Source organism: Cucumis melo, chromosome 1, assembly GCF_025177605.1.
Source record: "Cucumis melo cultivar AY chromosome 1, USDA_Cmelo_AY_1.0, whole genome shotgun sequence".
NCBI lineage: Eukaryota > Viridiplantae > Streptophyta > Magnoliopsida > Cucurbitales > Cucurbitaceae > Cucumis > Cucumis melo.
Window position 1 is genome coordinate 31,443,538 of NC_066857.1, and position 19,466 is coordinate 31,463,003.

The following is a 19,466-nucleotide window of genomic DNA, read 5'->3' on the forward strand; positions in this document are numbered from 1 at the left end:
CATTCGGTCTTGTCCAGAAAATGATAAGTACATTGAGTCGACAATCTGGCCACTCTCACCCGTACAAATCAAAGGACAATCCCTCGCAAACAGGAGTTCATAATACATTCAGGATTAAGATTAAGTTACCTAGGTCATCCTAATGAAATAGAAACCTAACTAGTAAACGGAGTTACATTTAGTGATTACTATTTCGTGGTCCAATCTTATACAAACTCATTGTATAGGATACCCTCACTCGCATGTCGCATACATGAACGCATTGGATCAATGTGTTTGTATCAAATACAAAGTGAGCTGTATCCATAGTGTTAACAGGATAAGGTACCCAACCTTAACCCTATACTATAGACCCTTTAAGCTGATTTTGAACATTGATCCCCGTATGTCTCTACATACTGTTCAAGTTTCATTAAACATGTTAAGATGTTAGTTTATTGGATTTAGGTTATTAAGACAAAACTAATAATACAGTCAATAACACTTGTTGAAACTATAATAATAAAACATTTTATTAATAACGATACGAGTTTTAGGACATAAAACCCAACAACATGTTGACCATGTTTTGTAATTCTGAGTGTTAAGCTTTTTGATTCCTCAAACAACTTGAAGGTCTTCCATCATCATGTAATGGTGAATGCTCCACAACCAGTTGTGTCCCAGACAACAAGCTTCACAGTCCCATACTGTACTTGATTTGCAAGAGCTTTAACACTGCATGCTAAGCTAACCTTGCTCTGATACCACTTGTTGAAGAAATTGGAACTAAATAAAGAGACACTCACTTGGAAGAAAGAAAGTTCTATTAAGACAATTTACAAATGATGGACACCTTCACTCAAAGTTTCTTACTAACTCTCTTCTCTCTTCCTCACTTTGCTTACTTGCTTTGATTTTGCTTGGTCCACAAATGAGGATCACACCTCTATTTATAGGCATGAATTCCTTGGATTCCAAGCCAAAAAGAGGTCTCTAGAGTTCTACCTATTCTAGATATTTATTTACATAATTCTAGATATTTCTCTCTTATCCTTATCTAAGAGATTTCTCTATAATTCTTTGTCCTAAAAAATCTAAGATATTTGTGGGTTTCTTCTTTAATTTACGTAATTCTAGAATTTTAATCTACTCATTTAATATCTCTAGAAGATTCTAGTTGGTGTTGCTATATACTTTAACACTACTATCATGAAGTTATTGTGACTTATTCTGAGTAGGTGTATATCCCTATAGATTGCATAGGCGGAGGTGTATAATTTGATGGATCAAAGTATTTAGGTGGTTAGGGATTTTATGCCTTCGTCTTGGTGCTAGATGTTTATTCATAGAGTTTGAGATGATTTGAAGTCCTTAGTTCAATTTTATATTAGTAACAAACATCATTGTTTGGTTTGGTACGATGACCTCATCATTTGATGGTTTAGTACCATGGATATCTTTTATGCAAACATTTTTCTTTCACATTAAGGTGACCAATTTCCTATGTTCGAATAGGACTTGAAACTTGTCATCTACCTATAAGGATCTCATTTACCTTTTCGTATAGGTGTCGTTAATTAGTGTCAAGGTAAGGTAGGAGTAGAGTGTAACTTGCCTCCATTATCGTTGTGGTATGTTTTCGGTTGCTAATGCTTTAGAATCATCATCTTTAGACATTATGTGGTGCCTTGAGCTAGAATTCTTTGGTTTAGGAGGAATATACTCAAACATGCTTCCATTTCTTACCTTACTATTCATAATACGTTGCATACACTGATTGAGTTAGATGATGGTATTATGATATCTCGAGTGATTGTGTTCTGTGCATTAGTATAGTTGATTTACATATCATATATTTTTGTAAAGTGTTTTTCAGTAAAGCTATATGAGTGGACAATCTTTTTGTGGGGTTGGTGTTCCCATAGGAACATGATATATCTTATAATTGTCATTTTAGCAAGGAAATCAACATAGGCATAAAGTTCGAAGAATTATTTGGTGCGTTGTTATTTACCAGTTTAGTGTGAGCATTGTTGGCATGTTAATGGTGAGTCTTTAAGTCCTCCTCAAGGTGAATAATTGGATATGTGATGTGAGTTTTTTATATGTAGTTTAAAGTGGTTGGGGATTTTTACTTTAGGAACCAAGGGAACTTTTCTCCTTATGAGACATTTTTCTTCGAGCTGTGGGTGGATATAGTCTTTTTATGGATTCGTTTGTCAAGTAGTTATGTTGTTTTATATTGTTGTGCTTTGGCTGTGTCATGATCTTAGATTGGAAGTCTCTATATCTTTGTAATAATATATTTCATTTTGTAAAAAAAAAAACTATACATTGATATATTACTTATTTTAAAATAAAATTTTTAACAAACTACTTGAGTAACCCCAACCTGCCAACCCATGCTTTTTCATGGTTGGGTGAGGTAAAATTCATTATTTATCAACAATTTTTTTTCCTGTTGGATTGAATAAATTAATAATCCAAACAATTGGGTTGGGTAGTGCTTCGACCCAACCCACAAACATCCTTAATAAAGAACAACTTCCAGGGCAAGGCACTTGGAATGGGTTTCAGCTCATTTCTAGCCTTTTTATTGGTTTTTCTATCGAGCCATAAACATCACGTTAAGTTTCAATCACCTTCCTTTGACAATTTTATTATCTACCTAGCTTTTTAGGATGATTTTGTCCTTATATCTAAAAGTACCCACAATGAATGTATTTCATCTAGACTTTTTAAAACATATCCTCTTTAGTATTAAAGCTTAAAATAGCTATCGAGTTTCATAAATTTCCAAAAATATACTCTATTAGTTATTAAGTCTTGAACGATAGATTTAAAAGTTATTTAAGTTATTGTTTTTTAACTTAAATAATTTGATGACATTTTAAACAAGAAGTTCTCACCTATAACCTTGATTTTACTGACCCAAATATACTTTACAACGATAGTTTGAATCAAATATTATACTAAATTATAAAAAAAATGTCACCGAACCTTGTCTTTAGTATAAAAAATACTCAAAACTTCAAAAAATAGTTTGAAAATACCAAACAAACTAGTTTGATGAAGAAAAGATAGAGGAAAAAATGGAAAAGAGAGAAGTCATTCAACATTAACCATTCATATTCATACAACAATAACTAATTTACTTTTTACTTTAAGGATAATTTTGAAAGCTTCAAAAGTTTATGATACATCGACAACAAACCTAAAAAACCCAAAAAGAATATCTTTTTCCTAAAATAAATCATCATTTACAATCTACATTTTTAGTAAAACATAATTCATAATCGGTTATCATTGATTTGATTAGAAATTTTATTATCACATTGATTATCAAGCAATCAATCGTAGAAATACAATCACTAAAATAGAAAAAAATAATAAAGTTCATATAGAAATGGAAATAATAATAACAATAATAAAGTGCGAATAAGGGCAAAATGGTAATATAGGCAATTCGAATCAATATACATTAGTCACGTCCATAACGGTTATAATATAAATAGCGCGAGCTTAACGATTTCATGCGGACGCACTCTGATCCGATTCCGAGCTGTTGATTTGAAGCCATTATAACCGCTCTTCGGATTTCGAGCTGATTTCTGTCCCAAAAAACAATTCCTCAATTTCATCGTTTTGATTCTTCGTAGCTCCCCCCCGAATTGATCGAGCTCCTTCAGAATATCAATTAATATTCTACTTCAACGCTGGAAGGTTTGTTTTCGGCATTTTTTTCTTCCTGTTTTTGTATTCGTTTTAGCCAATTTTTTTTTCGTTTTTTTCTTGAGAAAATGTTTGGAAGGACTGGAATATCGATGTTTAATTTTATGAAAGTTGGACGAGAAGACCGATAGTGTTGTTTGGTTTGGTTCTCAGTGTTGAAATGTGGACGTGAATGTGTGGGGATGTGTAAATTTCTTTTTCTAATTTTCGCATTTGGTTTAGCCAAATATTTCTGTTTGTTTACCGAGAAAATGTATGGAAGGATTGGGATTTTGCTGTTAATTGCATGGAGGTTGGATGAGAAGACTGATACTGTTGTTTCGTTAAGGTTCTAGTATTGAAATGTAGTCGTGATTGTGCAGGCTATGCAAATCCTTATTTTCTTTTCTCAGTCTCGTTTTAGCCATATATTTCAGTTTGTTTCCCGAGAAATTTTTTGGAAGGATTGAAATACTGCTGTTTAATTGCATGAAAGTTGGATGAGAAGACCGATACTATTATGGTTAAGGTTCTTAGAATTAAAATGTAGGAATTGAATGTGCAGGGCTATGTAAATTCTAAATTTTTTTTGCATTCATTTTTGCCAAATATTTCCGTTCCCCGAGAAAATGCTTGGAGGGATTGGAATATTGCTGTTGTACATGAAAGTTGGATGAGAAGACTGATACCGTTGTTTGGTTAGGTTCTTAGTACTGAAATGTAGAAGTGAATGTTGAATGTTATGTAAATCCTAAATTTATTTTCTCATTTTCGCATTTGTTTTAGCCAAATATTTCTTTTTTTTTCCCTAGAAAATGCCTGAAAGGATTGGAATATTCCTGTTTAATTGAATGGAAGTTGGATGAGAAGACAGATATTGTTGTTTCCAGTGGCGGATCTAGAAAATATATTGACGGGGGCTGGAAGAAAAATATGAAAAATAAATTACATAGGTAAGATTTGAACCTGGGTGGAAGGGGGACTAACAATCATAGTAACCACTAAGCTAAAAGTAAATATTGAAATTAAGTAGCTTTCTTTATATATATTATATAATAGCAATAAAGTTGAGGGGGGGCTCGAGCCCCCCTGGGCCTATGCTAGATCCGCCAGTGGTTGTTTGTTTAGGTTCTGGAATTGAAATGCAGACGTGAATATACTGGGATTTGTAAATCTTAATTTTTTTTCTCTTTTTCCTGTTCATTTTACCCAAATATTGTCGTTTTTTTTTGCCTGAAAAGATGTTTGGAAGGATTGGAATACTGCTGCTTAGTTGCATGGAGGTTGGATGGGAGAAGACGTAAAAGTGCTGGATGAGAAGACAAAATGTATGGAGGGACTGTTTTGTTAGGCTCTAGTAGTGAAATGTAGACTTGAATGTGCTGGGATATGTAAATCCTAATTTTTCTCTCTTTTTCTAGGAGCTGTTATTTTTTCCTTTTTCTTGTTGAAAGACCATTAGAACTTGGAACTAATTTTCTTTCCCCATTTGGGCTTGTGTCAATTGAACTGACCACTACTTCTCACCATCATTCTTGTGATAACAAACTTGAAATGATGTTTATGATATCTTTTTTCCTGCGTATTCTTTATTATCTGAGATTAAAAGGCGTGGAGATGTGTGTAAAACTAAAAAATCACTGGAACTTGGTTTAGGGTGTAGGGCAATTTTTAATCTGGTTTGCTGAATTAGAAACAACTGATGGGACAGGATGTCTTTGAACTGTACATTGCACGACATTTTGTTTCTCCACTCTGAATAATTTTATAAACTAGCATCAGAACTATCAAACTAAATCTTGTCATGTTTTTCTGGTAAAAACAATCAGGAGATCAACGATCAAGGGGATAAATAATGGCCAATCTTCAAGACATTGGTGTTTCTGCAACAATCAACCTTCTCTCCGCACTGGCATTTCTGGTGGCATTTGCACTATTACGGCTTCAACCAATCAATGATCGAGTGTACTTTCCCAAATGGTATCTTAAGGGAATAAGGGGCAGTCCAAGACGTTCGGGACATGTGCACGATGTTGTCAACTTGGACTTCAATATGTATATTAGGTTTCTCAATTGGATGCCTGCAGCATTGAAAATGCCAGAACCTGAGCTCGTCGAACATGCGGGGCTTGATTCTGCTGTGTTTGTTCGAATTTATCTTCTTGGGTGAGTAGAATTGCAGTCTGTGCATTAAGTAGACTATAAAGTTTAAGTATATTCTGATATTTATTTATAGATCATTTCAGGATCTTATATGCGATCTAGTTTGTAACTGCATGTTATATATCACATTTCACATTGTGGAAGGATAATGAATTTCGCAAAACATATATGCAGCTTGAAGATATTTGTTCCCATAACTTTTCTAGCTTTTGCTGTTCTGGTGCCTGTCAATTGGACTGGAGAAACTTTGGAACATGAAAAAGGCTTGGCATACAGTGATATTGACAAGCTCTCATTATCCAACATTCCTCCTGCATCAAAAAGGTTTTCCTCTTCTTTTCTGTGACATATATGTTTCCACTTCCCTTTTTCCGTTGCTGCAAGAGAAAAATCATCATTTTCTGAAGTGCTAAATGAGCTAAGTTGTAAGAATAACTGTGAATAGTCCCAAGTATCGTTATTAATCCCCATAATCACTTTTCTTGAATTCTTTACATCAACTTTAAGACAAATCGAAAATTTTATTTGTCCTGAAGACAAAACTGTCATTTTTTGTTATGGAACAACCGAGAACCTTACCCGTTATTTTAAATTAAAAATCCATTGAGAAAATTGATTTTCCATCTCCTATAGAGTAAGTTCCTTGAATTTATTTTCAGTTTTAAACTCTAGCTTATAGTAGTTCTTTGTCATAGTATTGGCAGTATCTTTGTGATGCTAAATTAATATTTTGTAGTTGCAGTTTTTTGAAGTGTATTTATAAATCGTTGAATGAAGTCCTTGGTGTAAGTTTTCTCACTCTTACACAACGTTCTCTTCCAGATTTTGGGCGCACATAGTCATGTTTTATGTCTTCTCATTTTGGACGTATTACATTCTGTACAAGGAGTACAAGATTATAGCTTCCATGAGGCTACGGTTTTTAGCATCTCAAAAACGACGTCCAGATCAGTTTTCAGTGAGTTCAGATTATAAGCTTTTCTATATTTGTTATGTCCTTTTTTCTCAACGTTATACCACGAGAGGTGTTGGACCTCCAAACCAGAAGGTTTATACAAGAAAGGCAAAGGGAATTATGACTGTTTCTAGCCTTTAAAACTATCAGTTTCAAATTTCAACTCATTTAAAATTATTATGTTTGTTTTTAAATAGTAATTTGATTACTTTTATTGTTGATAACTTAGTTTCAAGCTCCTTTACAGGTCCTTCTGAGGAATGTTCCTCTAGATCCTGATGAGTCGATCAGTGAGCACATTGAGCATTTCTTTTGTGTAAATCACCCTGATCGCTATCTGACACATCAGGTTTGAAAACTTTTACCGAGATAAATAGAATGTAAATTTCCAATCAATTTTTTATGTTGCAAAGGAAATAATTTTATGATGTTGCAATACCAATGTAGAAAGAACTATATTAGTCATATTAGATGGGTGGTCGTGTCTGGATCTAAGAAATATGATTGTCTCTCATCCGAGGTTTCAAGTGGCAAAGCAACTTTGTTTGTTTATTTATTTATTCTTTACTGTAGCTTGTTTATAACGCAAACCATCTTGCGAAGCTGGTTGAAAAGAAAAAGGGTCTACAGAATTGGCTCGTATACTATGAGAACAAGTATGAGAGAAATCCTTCACAAAGGCCCACTACAAAGGTATTTTTCTTTACACGAGAAACTTAAGTCTCTTGCCTTTCTGAATTTTTTCATCGAGACATTCAATAACCTGTAAGAATTGAATTGCATTCATAGACAGGTTTCTGGGGACTTTGGGGAAGCACGGTGGATGCAATTGACTATTATACTACTGAGGTGGAAAAGATAAGTACAGAAGTGAGTAAACAAATAGATTACTTTTTTCATCACATTTTAACGAGCTTTCTTTCAATTCCTCATCTGATAACTGGTTTCGTTATAACTTAGTTTTGAACACATCAAAACTTCCTTTGTTGCCATGTTTTTGTTGTTACCTTTTCTTCCTTCCTCAGACTGTAGCCAAAAATGCTAGTGTTTGGTTTATAGGTCCATTTTCTTGTACTTGCCCTTTCTTATAAGGAGGAACATATTTTGGCAATGACCAACACTTGTTAGTCAAGGAAAAGACTGTACACAACGCACACATGTAATAAGAGAAAGGAAACGTGAATACAGACTGATAGTAGTCTGAACACCTACTTATCTTGAAAAAGCTTCATACAGTCTATTTAGCATCCCGTCTCCATTCCCATAAGCAAAAAGGAAAAGCTGATGTAGCTTAACTTTATGTTTCTTCAATCGTTGTTTTTCCTGCATAAGCACTTATTTTCAAGTCTCGGGTAATCAATAACCTGTCTTTGCTTGAGTAATATCCACACGTGGTACCAATTTTAAGAAAATATTGATGCCATATTTTTTTGCATCTTTGAATTCGAATTTTTTTTTTATAACTCAATTTGTTGTTGTCTAAGGTGTTATTTCGGTACAGGAAGATGTAGAAAGAGAGAAGGTTTTAAGCGATCCCAATTCCCTAATTCCTGCAGCATTTGTGTCATTTAAGACACGATGGGCAGCAGCAGTATGTGCTCAAACACAGCAGTCCAGTAACCCTACAATTTGGTTGACAGAATGGGCTCCTGAACCACGTGATATCTATTGGGAGAATCTTGCTATTCCATATGTAAAACTTGCAATACGAAAATTGATCATGGCAGTTGCTTTATTTTTTCTCACCTTTTGCTTTATGGTACCCATAACTTTTGTTCAATCCTTGGCGAACATAGAGGGCATTGAGAAGGTCTTTCCATTCTTGAAGCCCATTATTGAGAAGTAAGTTCCTTCTACCTTTATTACGTTCTAACAATATTAAGTTTTTTTGTTCCGTTTAATATGCCTAATTCTTAATACTATTCAGTACTCAAGCTTCTCAGAGTAAAAAAAATGCAACTGCAATTTATAATAACCCAGGCCAGGAAGTTCCCCATTGTTTACGATGGGCTATAGGCTTTAACATGCATATAAAACGATATGTCAATTTATTACCTTCTCTTAAACTTCGTGCAACAGGTAGATATCCTATTGTGGTGGCAGTTATGGCCTAACAGTTACAGTTTCAAACACTGGAAACATTTGTTGCAGGAAGGTTATAAAGTCTGTCATCCAAGGATTTCTTCCAGGAATTGCTTTAAAGATTTTCCTAATTCTTCTCCCAAGAATTCTCATGACCATGTCGCAAATTGAAGGTTTTACATCCCTCTCAGCGTTAGATAGGAGATCAGCTGAGAAGTATCATATGTTCATTCTGGTCAACGTGTTCTTTGGAAGTGTTATCACAGGAACAGCACTTCAGCAGCTTCAGAAATTCCTTAACGAGCCCTCAACAGAGTATGTTCTTTTTTATTCTAGGGAAAGTATGTTAGTAATCCACAAAATATTCTGTGTTATAGGGAAACACGTTTTTTTGGTAATTGGTCAAGAAGACAGAAAATTTAGAATCAAGTATAATGTCATTCAATAAGACCATTTAAATTGAGCCTACTCAAAGTTATGATATCTAGAATTTTGCATTTTCTGGCTATCCAGATTGCTGAGTATTTGTTGGACTTTATATTCTTATTTGTTTATTTTCAAATTGAATATTCTTTCTAGACATCTAAATTAATATCTGGACAGAAGACAGAAGGGGATATAAATACATTGGTAAGCTCGTTCAGTTGTTGCACTTTGAAGATCTGGGCCTTTTCTTATACTCTTATTGTCAAGTATGAGACATGGTCCCAACTTGGAACGATGATAAGCGAATATATTTTTTCATACTTCTTATACCATGGGGATACTCCAATATGATGTATCGTTTCATTCTGTTTTTCAGGTTCACAAAAACTGTTGGCGACTCCATTCCAATGAAAGCTACATTTTTCATTACTTATATAATGGTTGATGGTTGGGCTGGAATTGCTGCAGAGATTCTTAGGTTGGTTCCACTGATCATATTCCACCTGAAGAATACATTTTTAGTCAAGACAGACCAAGATAGGGATCAGGCAATGGATCCTGGTTGCTTGGACTTTCCCGTATCTGAACCTAGAATACAGCTTTATATCTTGCTGGGGTTTGTGTATTCTGTTGTCACACCCATACTGCTCCCTTTCATCATTGTCTTCTTTTCTTTCTCCTACCTGGTTTATCGTCATCAGGTGAGTCTGCTGAATTGTTGCCTATCATATTCTTGTTTTTTATTGTCAACTAGAGCAGAAATATTAGACTTTATATCTTGTCAATTAACATTGCTTCACGACATTTCTTGGGATTTAGCATATGGTTTTTAACTCCTTTTTGGCTTTAAAGTTCAGGAAAACTCACTTTAAAGAACTTTATAGATGCATGAAGGGTAGCGTGTTCAAATTACTCAACCATATTATGTTTGTCATGACTCATGACAAGAAATTAAGTAGTGTTTTACAAACGAATTAATGAACAAACATATGTAAAAAGTTGTGACTGCTCTCCTGATAACTTTTGAACTCAGAATACAGTTTGAGCGAACTACAAAATTTTCTCTATAATCTCTCAGGGATTTTTACTGTTTGATGGTGCTTATGATGCTTATATTCTTTAGATTATTAATGTATACAACCAGAAGTATGAGAGCGGTGCAGCCTTTTGGCCGCATGTTCATCGCCGAGTGATTATAGGTTTAATTTTAGCCCAGCTTCTTCTGATGGGATTGTTCAGCATGAGAGAGGCTGAGAAGTCATCACTATTTCTTGTTGCATTGCCTATTTTGACAATATGGGTTCACAAATTCTGCAAGGGGCGTTTTGAATCTGCCTTTGTCAAGTTTCCTCTACAGGTTAGTCAATACTAACAACACTTTTAATTCTGTTCTCAATCTTTGTGCGAGACCACCTTGCTTTTCCATTGGTATGCAATAAGGAAACTCAAATAGTGTGGAAGAGTACTAATAGGGGTATATTGGGAATATTAGGAAGGACAGAGTGGCATTTAGATCGGCACCAATTTTGCATTTAACCTAATTTATAAGTAGAGAGGCTTATCTCCCTCCTAAGTTTCACAATGGACGAATTCACCAAAATGATCCTATCCCTCCAAATATTCAAACTCCCTCTATTTATGATTAATTCTCCCCCATTTAATTACCACTAAGCTCTTCCTAATTTTCTTGATATGCCTCTATACCTGTCAGTACTCTCACAGAATATATTATGTTGCGAGTGCCTTTTACCCTGACAAAATATGCTTGCTTTTAAAGGGATTATAAAACCACTTCCTACATAAACCACACTATGGCTTTATCTTTCATATACCATAACAAACCTTCTTTTTCCCACTAATTAGTCCAAACTCTCATACAAAGTTTTTCTGAAAAAAATTTCATTTCACACATTTTCTCAAACTGATATCTCTCTCTTTGTTTTTTTCTCAAGCCAAATTGGAGGTAGGATTAGGTAATTTAGGCTAATTCCTTGATTAATCTGTGTTACCCTTGTTTGTATATTAATCCCTTATAAAATAGGGAGTCCCTATCATGTATTTAGCACTTGGAGATTTCTCATTTTTTGTCATTCTTAGGCCACATCACTATTTTTATTTTATTTTTTGCAACAGTGAACCTTCCCCTATTTAATCAGTACTCGTACCATCATGGTCAATATGAACCCACAGTGGCCATATTTATTATTGCATAGTCAGAGATTTTGGTGTCATTTCTTGTTCTCTATTTTCAGTTTCTTTCTCTTATGTCTTCCTCCCAAAGTGGAGAGAAAGGAAACCACGATTGATTATTCCCTTATAGTATATATTTCTTCTAAAAAAATTATATACACTATCTTTGTTTTGAGTTTTGAATTTTTGTCATTTATTAGTATGTTGTTTCTTAAAATCCCAAAATGAAGCCAAGAAAAAGTATTATTAGCAACATGTTAGGGAACTAGACAGTAGACACCCAAAACCTTACACTACATTATCAAAAAGACACTTATTTTAACAAAAGGTGCACCCAACATGTTGCACTTATAGTAGTGCGATCCTTCTCACCACTCACATAAAAAATATTAAAATATTTCAAAAAAAATTGTCAGATAACAAGTTATGATCGAACAATTTGGTAGAATACAGAAAGATAAGTGTTGTCTAAGATGCATACAAGTATTTTTCCTTAATAAATCATCCTAGAAAAAAAAATGTCATTATAATGCATCAATCTTAAGGTTTGAGGTTCGATCCTCTGCAAGGAGTAGTAGGCAATCTCTTTTAGGAGTATATTAGATATACATATTCGTTATCATGATAGAGTGAAATCCATAAATTTGATTACTGTTGGCAGGATGCAATGGTGAAGGACACATTGGAGAAGGCCACAGAACCAAATTTAGACTTGAAAGCCTATTTAAAGGATGCTTATGTACACCCAGTTTTCAAGAGCAGCTCAATAGAACAAACATTATTGATTGATGATGAAGAAAACAATACTTTGGTTCCTACAAAGAGAACCTCTCACAGAGGTAGTAAACTTCCTTCTGAAGACAACTCTGAGACAGATGCTTATGCAGGTTGCTAATATATACACATGCATATTCATGATATTTAACTGAAAAATATCATTTTAGAGCTCTTTGGATGTATGTAGCCTGACTTTGGTCAAACATTAGAAATCATGAAATTGCACTAATCATATAGAAAGTTTTAAATCATGTATTGTGTCTACTCAAAATGTACATTTGCTTCTCCTTTTTGCATTGCTTTGTGTTTTGGATCAATTTGTGTGATGCTTCTTCTTAGAGGTTCAATATGCTTTTCCTCTTTGCCTGCGAGATTTGAGCCTAACAAGATTTTAGTATCGTTTAAAATGAATGTTATAGTATGTTTTAGAATGGATATAATCATTTTTATCGATTAGTGAAATGTACTTTTAAATACATTTTAATCACTAAAAATCAATTTAAGGTGTAATTTTATATTTTTAAATGTAATTTTCATATTATTAAAATTATTTCCTTTTTCTTTTCAGTACACCAACAATAGAGTGGCAGATTGAACCTCCAACCTCTAAGATAGAGGTCATATCGATATAGTAAACAACTTCACATTATCATTTCAAGAATTTCAAAATCACTCCTAAAATGAATGTAACATTATATTTTACTTCTAAATGTGATTTTCATACAATCAAAATTGAAGAAAGACGACCAGTGATTATGTTGTTTTGTAAGGGTGAGAGAGAGAGCAAAAAGGAAAATTAAAAGTATCTGATTTATAATAATTTTGACTATAATTTTAACGGCAATTATAATTAACAACGGTTTTTATCTAGTAAGCCACTTAAAACATATGGATATAATATATTTAGCCACTTTAGTACAAAAATATTAATAACGAATCTCTACCAAAACCTACTGGAACAAAGAAAAATAAAACCTCAAGTTTTAAATATGAAAATTCATAAATCTAAATGTTCAGGTTAAAATCCCCAGTTTGATAACTCATGTATCTAAATGCTACAAAACCATAACCTTACAAAAGAATGATATAAATAACTAGTTATTTAAAATGAGTCTAAAACACAACCATCATAGATTGACCTAGTGGTAAAAAGACAATATCTAAGAAATAATAGAGTCTACAACAAATGAAGAAAGTTTTTTCATACTACCATAACAAAATACTTTTTATACTATTTTTATTAAGTTGACACATCTTCAAAAATATACTTTCATAGCAATAAAAGATTTTCATTTCCATTTGTAATTTCATACGTCATTAAATTATATATTCATTTATTCTGTACAATCCATCAAAGTTTTTCATAAATTGTGAACTTTCCCCTAAGTTTGGATCACAGCTCACAATGGTTGAACTTGGAAAAAAAAATCTGAAAAGAAAAAGAACTCTTTTAGTTAAAAAATTGAAAACGACAAATACTGATAATAATAATAATAATAATAATAATACCTTAAAAAGAATTGAAGGGACGATGGAAAATGGAATGCTGGTGGGTTCCTCACAAGAAGACGAAGCTGAGTTACAGAAACTCACTCTCCTTCGCTCCTGTCCCTCTCCATTGCCTTACCTTTCATTTGCGGTGCCTTTGATTTCAATTATTATTATTGTTACCATAAACAACAAGCCCATATTCGTCTCTCCTTCGTCTCCAATTTCTATTATTTTATGTTCTTCATCACACCCAGCAGAATCAAAGACTTGTAAGTTCAAATTCTCCAATTCTGAGTTTATTTCTCAATGTTTTGAAGCTTTTTTCCATCTGGGTTTTGCTCAATTTTGATTTCTGCTTACTCTTTCCTAATGTCCTGAGCTTTTGATTCGCAAAAATGGGTTGATTAGGCTATATTCGATGTATATCTTGATTAATGCTTAAAGTATCAATGTAGATGGAGATGTTGAGATCTTAGTTTTGCGACAATTTTAATGATAATATCTATGAATGACGATGTCATGGATATTTCTGGAAAAAGAAAACAAATTTAAATAAATTATTCGAATCAGTAAATAAACACTTTATACTCTTTAAACAAGTTAAAATGTTTATCATTTATGTTATATTAACATTCTTACATTTTGATGCTTGTCTTTTATATTTCATGAAGTTTTTCACGATATAATGGAAAATGTGAAAATGTCAATGCAAATGTCGACGTGTTAGATGGAAATTTAATATCATGAACTGATAGCATTGGTTGAGGAGAAAATGAGATAGTGGTATGACCTTAGTAAAGAGGATTGGTTAGATTAAAATGTATTTAATATTTTACATGTATCCTTAGATTCTCTATGTTTATTTGATGGACAGTGGTGTATTTAGTCTAGGAGCTGTGCTGTTTTCGGGAAACGAAATTGATGGTTTACTCTTGCTTGGCACAGAACAATTTCAGGTTTAGATGGTTTTGCAGTTATAGATGGCAACTTTCCTGTCTTCACTTGTCATACAGCCCTTCTGTGTACATAATTGTGGAGTTACTGAATCATTAAAACTTGCTGTAAGTGATCACCTTACATATGGACAAAAGACAAAGTATCAGTCTGGAAAAATGGATGAGGCTAGAATGCTAGCTCATGGAGAAAGTAAAGTAGGTGCTGTGAAATCTTCGCACCGCAACCTTAGTAAAGCATATGTTACATCGGGAATTTTGGTTGGGAAAAGTGGACAGAGATTGGGTATTGGTGGTAAAAGTAAGGAACAAAGAAAGGTTGCAACCTATCTATTTAGAACAGAGTTTGGGGATTTGGTGAATGTTTTTGTTGGAAAGACAGGGTCTGCTTTTACAGTCAATATTGAAATTTCTTCCATGCAACTAGTGAGCACTGATGAAACACTACTGCTTAGTTGGAGGGTTTATAGATCTGATTCGGCTCCTGTAACTTCCAACTTTCAGAGTTCACCCCCAGATGGGACAACTGGAGCCACTGAAACCCCTTTTGTAAAAACTTCTGAAGGAAAATTTTCTGTTGAATTGGAGTTTGATGCTAAGCACACTCCTTTCTACCTTTCTTTTGTGTTGAAATTTCCAATGGGTGTTGATTCAGGCAGCTCTGAAATTAGAAGTCATAGGAAGACTAGCTTTTCTGTACCTGTTGGGTTTGGTCGAGGTTATCCGAGTCCGTTGGGTCTTTCCATTTCTGGTGACGGTTCTATAAATTTTTCCATTTTCTCAAGCACTGCAGAAAGTGTAGTTTTATGTCTGTACAATGATAGCACATCAGAAAAACCTCTATTAGAGCTAGATTTAGATCCATATATTAACCGATCAGGTAATATTTGGCATGCCTCATTTGAAGGTGCCTCAAATTTTGTAAGCTATGGTTATCAATGCAAGGGGTTGAAGTCTCATGAAAATCAAGATGGACTTGAAGTAAGTCGGATTGTCGTGGATCCATATGCTAAGATCCTTGCACCATCTATTCCTAAATCCCGTGATCAGGGACTTGGATTTCCTTTAAAATTTCTTGGGCAAATATCCATAGTTCCCGCTTTTGATTGGGATGGCGAAGTCCGTCCTAACTTGCCAATGGAAAAACTGTTTGTTTATCGGTTAAACGTGAAGCGCTTTACCATTGACAAATCAAGTCAGCTTCCGGCAGATATTGCCGGTACATTTTCTGGCTTGACCAAGAAGTTGTTGCATCTTAAAAACTTGGGTGTGAATGCAGTTCTACTAGAGCCAATCTTTCAATTTGATGAGAAAGAAGGACCATATTTTCCCTTTCACTTCTTTTCACCGACAAACAATTATGGTCCTTCTGGGGCTTCAATTTCTGCTATAAACTCCATGAAGGAAATGGTTAAAGAACTGCATGCCAATGGAGTAGAGGTCATCGTGGAAGTTGTTTATACTCACACTTCCGTGGATGGAGCACTGCAAGGCATTGATGACTCATCTTACTATTTTGCCAATAGGGTCGCAAATTTGGAAGAAAGAAGTGCTCTGAACTGCAATTATCCCATAGTGCAGCAATTACTTTTGGACAGTCTTCGATATTGGGTGACTGAGTTTCATGTAGATGGTTTTTGTTTCGTAAATGCTTCATTTTTGCTGCAAGGACATCATGGAGAATTGTTGTCTCGGCCTCCTTTTGTAGAAGCGATTGCTTTTGATCCGATTTTATCAAAAACTAAACTAGTTGCAGACTTCTGGGATCCACAGGAGTTGGTATCAAAGGAAACTCGTTTCCCTCATTGGAAGAGATGGGCAGAGGTGAATTCAAAGTTCTGTAGTGATATAAGAGATTTTTTCAGAGGAGAAGGTCTTATTAGTAGCCTTGCAACCCGGCTTTGTGGCAGTGGAGATGTATTCTCAGATGGTCGAGGCCCTGCATTCTCTTTCAATTTCATTGCTAGAAACGTTGGTCTTCCTCTTGTCGACCTTGTGAGCTTTAGCAACAGCAATTTAGCTTCAGAGTTGAGTTGGAACTGTGGGGAAGAAGGACCAACGAATACTCTTAAAGTTCTAGAGAAACGACTCAAACAAATTCGTAATTTTATATTCGTGTTGTTTGTTTCACTTGGTGTTCCTGTTCTTAACATGGGAGACGAGTGCGGCCAATCTTCAGGGGGATCTGTGGCATTTAATGATAGGAGGTCATTCAATTGGGATTTACTAAAAACGGATTTCGGTACTCAAACCACACAATTCATCGCATTTTTGAGTTCATTTAGATCAAGGCGTTTTGACCTTTTCCAGAGCAGAAACTTTCTGAAGGGAGAGAACATAGACTGGTTTGATAATAACCAATCACCACCACAATGGGAAGATGCTTCTTGCAAATTCCTGGCTGTGATGCTGAGGGCTGATAAAGAGGAAAATGAATCAATCACTGAGAATCCCAAGACTCGAAGCGACATATTCATGGCATTCAATGCATCTGACCAATCTGAAAGTGTTGCTTTACCCGAACCATCAGAAGGTACATCCTGGTTTAGGGTGGTTGACACAGCTCTCCCTTTTCCCGGGTTTTTTTCATCCGATGGTGAGCTGGTGCCAATGACAGGATCTGTTACTTACGAAATGCAAGCTCACAGTTGTGCACTTTTTGAGGCTAAAAGTGCCAATGCTTGAAATCCTGCACATATTGTAACTAATAGAGAATCTCAAGCCAAGTAGAATAATAAGACACATAAAACAGCAAATGTGCCCAAATAAGGATGATTCATAAGGCAACTCCTTGTAGCCAAATATATGTATTTTCATAAGTTTCTTCCATCAAAAGATTTTCTTTCATTAGACTGACATTTGTTTTGCAAGAGAGAAGAAAACTGTAGTATAATGTCATTTGAACTTAACTAGAACCTATAATTGTCTCTGTAGTCAGTATAATGCACCATAGGATTATCTCGAGGGGGAGATCGATTCTGAAAATAATGATAAGTAGGTGGCTGCGGATGTGGTTGTAAGTGGTAACTGTGAGGTGTGAATGTATGGCCAGGAACTGATTGCTGATATGGCCACCCAGTTTGGTATCCAAATCGAGGCAAACTCCGAGAATACGAGTATGCATGAACATTAGAAGACTTAGCAGGCAGCAAGCTCCGAGAATACGGATATGCATGGACATTAGAAGACATAGGCGGCAAGCTCTGTGAATACGAACACGAATGAACATCAGAAGACGTAGCTTCCTTCATTTCCATTGTTTCTGTTACACACTTATGTTGTGAATGCCAACCAAACTGTTTGTTGTCATCTTCATCGTAACTATCAGATTCAATGCTGTCATGTTCTATCTTTGAAGCACTCTTCGAACAGTCGTCGCGGTCAGGTTCCTTTTGAAAGAACCAGAGCTTGGTTTCTTTGCCCATTGCTTGTAATTTTTGTAAGAGCACAATTGGGTCAATGTCGCCTATTACTGTTACCAGCCCTTTGTGTGGGTTTATGGCAACGGATTCCACACCTACCACAGTAAATTCACACAGCAAGGGGGAAAAAACTCAATACAACTGCAGGGTAAATGCAAGTTTTATATTGTGGTGAAAGAGAACGATTTTAATAATTCGTTTATTAAAAAGGGAACAAAGAAAGGATAACTTGTAAACTTGATCCAAGAAGAAAGTACTTGTGGTTTATAATTAGATTTTAAACGCAGTTTTATATGGTCTCGATTGTGGGGATTAATTAAGAGTATTTTATCAAACCATAGGGACTATTGATAAGGTTTTATCAAATTATAAGCACTAAATTCTAACTTTAGAAATCATATATACTAAATACCAACTTTCTCCAAACCATAGGATCAAGTTTGCAACTTGACAAAAAAAAAAAAGTCCTTTTTGAGTTTAGTTTTCATTGATTTGTAGCTTTCAAAATTTGTTATATTTTTATTCTAGAATGTTGAGTTTAGTTTCTATTTGATAATTTTAAAATGTTATCTTTGTAATCTCATGCTTTAAAATGCTACATTTCTACTCTTTACTTAAATAATAAAATACATGGTTAAAACTCATAACTCGGGTTAAACTATAGCATTCGGAAATCTAGCAACCAAATAAAAATCGAATTCAAAACTTCAAGTGTGAAAGAAGTAAACTCAAAATCTAGGACAAAAATAATATTTTTTCCCTTTTTGAAACATACCAGTTGATTTGAGGAGCTTCCTTTCTAGCTTTAAAGGGCACTTTTGACAGCAGTTGATATCCATTTTTATGGTACAAATCTGCAAATTGAAGAAGAAATATATATAAAAGAGAAGGTGGGTGGGTGAAGAATTAAGAAAACAGATAACTGAAAAGTGCTTACCGAAGAAGATGGTGTTTCATCATCCGCCATTGGGACTGATTAAGAGCTTCAAAATAAACTTTCCCACACACAAGATTTATTCAAACAGCAAAGACATTGTAATGAGAGATTTTCTATGGAAATTTTTACTATAGTAATTCTCTGAGGTTGAAAATTCCTAATAGGAAGTGCTTTTATTTTTTTGTGCTTACCATATTTGAGGTAGAGTATGAGAATTTATGGTAAAAAATTTATTTTAGCTGATTAGAAAAATTATTTTTAATTAAAAAATTTATTGGTATTATTATTTTAATACTATATTTCAAAATAGGGTTTGGTTTAAATTGAAAAATGATCTCGAAGTAAAATAATATATCATCTGATGACATGTCAAATAC

General features: G+C 34.3%; 3 protein-coding genes across 5 annotated transcripts; 2 read left to right on the forward strand and 1 right to left on the reverse strand.

The window, feature by feature from the left end:
* Positions 1–3,532: 3,532 nt before the first annotated feature.
* LOC103492693 (CSC1-like protein At4g02900) lies at positions 3,533–13,047 on the forward strand. 2 transcript variants are annotated; one of them, XM_051086785.1, is made up of 13 exons: positions 3,533–3,705; positions 5,523–5,859; positions 6,031–6,180; positions 6,679–6,814; positions 7,059–7,160; positions 7,385–7,504; positions 7,601–7,681; positions 8,313–8,653; positions 8,963–9,208; positions 9,696–10,020; positions 10,443–10,676; positions 12,171–12,348; positions 12,855–13,047. In XM_051086785.1, the coding sequence occupies exons 2-13, from the start codon at positions 5,549–5,551 to the stop codon at positions 12,866–12,868; spliced, it is 2,238 nt and encodes a 745-aa protein (XP_050942742.1). In that variant the 5' UTR covers positions 3,533–3,705; positions 5,523–5,548; the 3' UTR covers positions 12,869–13,047. The 2 variants fall into 2 exon arrangements, with proteins under 2 accessions (XP_050942742.1, XP_016901038.1); XM_017045549.2 differs by lacking the exon at positions 12,855–13,047 and having other exon boundaries at positions 12,171–12,537.
* Positions 13,048–13,815: 768 nt separating this feature from the next.
* On the forward strand, positions 13,816–17,586 carry LOC103492696 (isoamylase 2, chloroplastic). Of its 2 annotated transcripts, none has more exons than XM_051086798.1 (2): positions 13,816–14,046; positions 14,652–17,586. In XM_051086798.1, the coding sequence occupies exon 2, from the start codon at positions 14,758–14,760 to the stop codon at positions 17,413–17,415; it is 2,658 nt and encodes an 885-aa protein (XP_050942755.1). In that variant the 5' UTR covers positions 13,816–14,046; positions 14,652–14,757; the 3' UTR covers positions 17,416–17,586. The 2 variants fall into 2 exon arrangements, with proteins under 2 accessions (XP_050942755.1, XP_008451396.1); XM_008453174.3 differs by having other exon boundaries at positions 14,723–17,586.
* Positions 17,587–17,639: 53 nt separating this feature from the next.
* LOC103492695 (uncharacterized) lies at positions 17,640–19,119 on the reverse strand. The gene is made up of 3 exons (XM_017045606.2): positions 19,090–19,119; positions 18,928–19,006; positions 17,640–18,247 (listed from the first exon to the last, which is right to left on the reverse strand). Exons 1-3 carry the CDS (start codon positions 19,117–19,119, stop codon positions 17,640–17,642), a joined length of 717 nt encoding a protein of 238 aa, XP_016901095.2.
* Between the last annotated feature and the right edge of the window lie 347 nt (positions 19,120–19,466).